The sequence below is a fragment of the Merops nubicus genome, unplaced genomic scaffold (genome assembly GCF_000691845.1).
Source record: "Merops nubicus isolate BGI_N331 unplaced genomic scaffold, ASM69184v1 scaffold2008, whole genome shotgun sequence".
NCBI lineage: Eukaryota > Metazoa > Chordata > Aves > Coraciiformes > Meropidae > Merops > Merops nubicus.
The window spans coordinates 17336-17597 of record NW_008627655.1 but is presented as its reverse complement, the minus strand read 5'-3'; the positions used below and the strand labels follow the sequence as shown (position 1 = coordinate 17597).

Here is a 262-nt window from a genome sequence, read left to right as displayed (position 1 = left end):
TGGCCCAGGAGAGCTCCAGGCAGTCACCTCCAGCCAGACAGGGGCTGCTGCTGCATTCCCCGATGTCCTCCTCGCAGCGGGAACCCGCGTAGCCTGTGGAGAGCCCGGAGGAGAAGGCATCTCATTGATGTGCTAGTCATTCATTCCAGACCCCAAAGTACTGTCGTGAATATACACCGTGAATATCGGTTCCAGACGCTGTCATATGCGCTAAAAGATTTCCTGAAGCTGGGGGGGTTTCCCTACCGCTCCCTCCCACGCC

At 58.0% G+C, this 262-nt stretch overlaps 1 protein-coding gene across 1 annotated transcript in view; it reads right to left on the bottom strand.

The window, feature by feature from the left end:
* CRB1 (crumbs family member 1, photoreceptor morphogenesis associated) overlaps positions 1 to 262 on the bottom strand; it is a gene marked incomplete at its 5' end in the record, with an annotated part of 73993 nt that overhangs the window by 62492 nt on the left and 11239 nt on the right. The window contains one exon of the mRNA XM_008946385.1: positions 9 to 93. Within this exon, the coding sequence (XP_008944633.1) occupies positions 9 to 93 (85 nt within the window). The remainder of the gene's footprint in view (positions 1 to 8; positions 94 to 262) is intronic.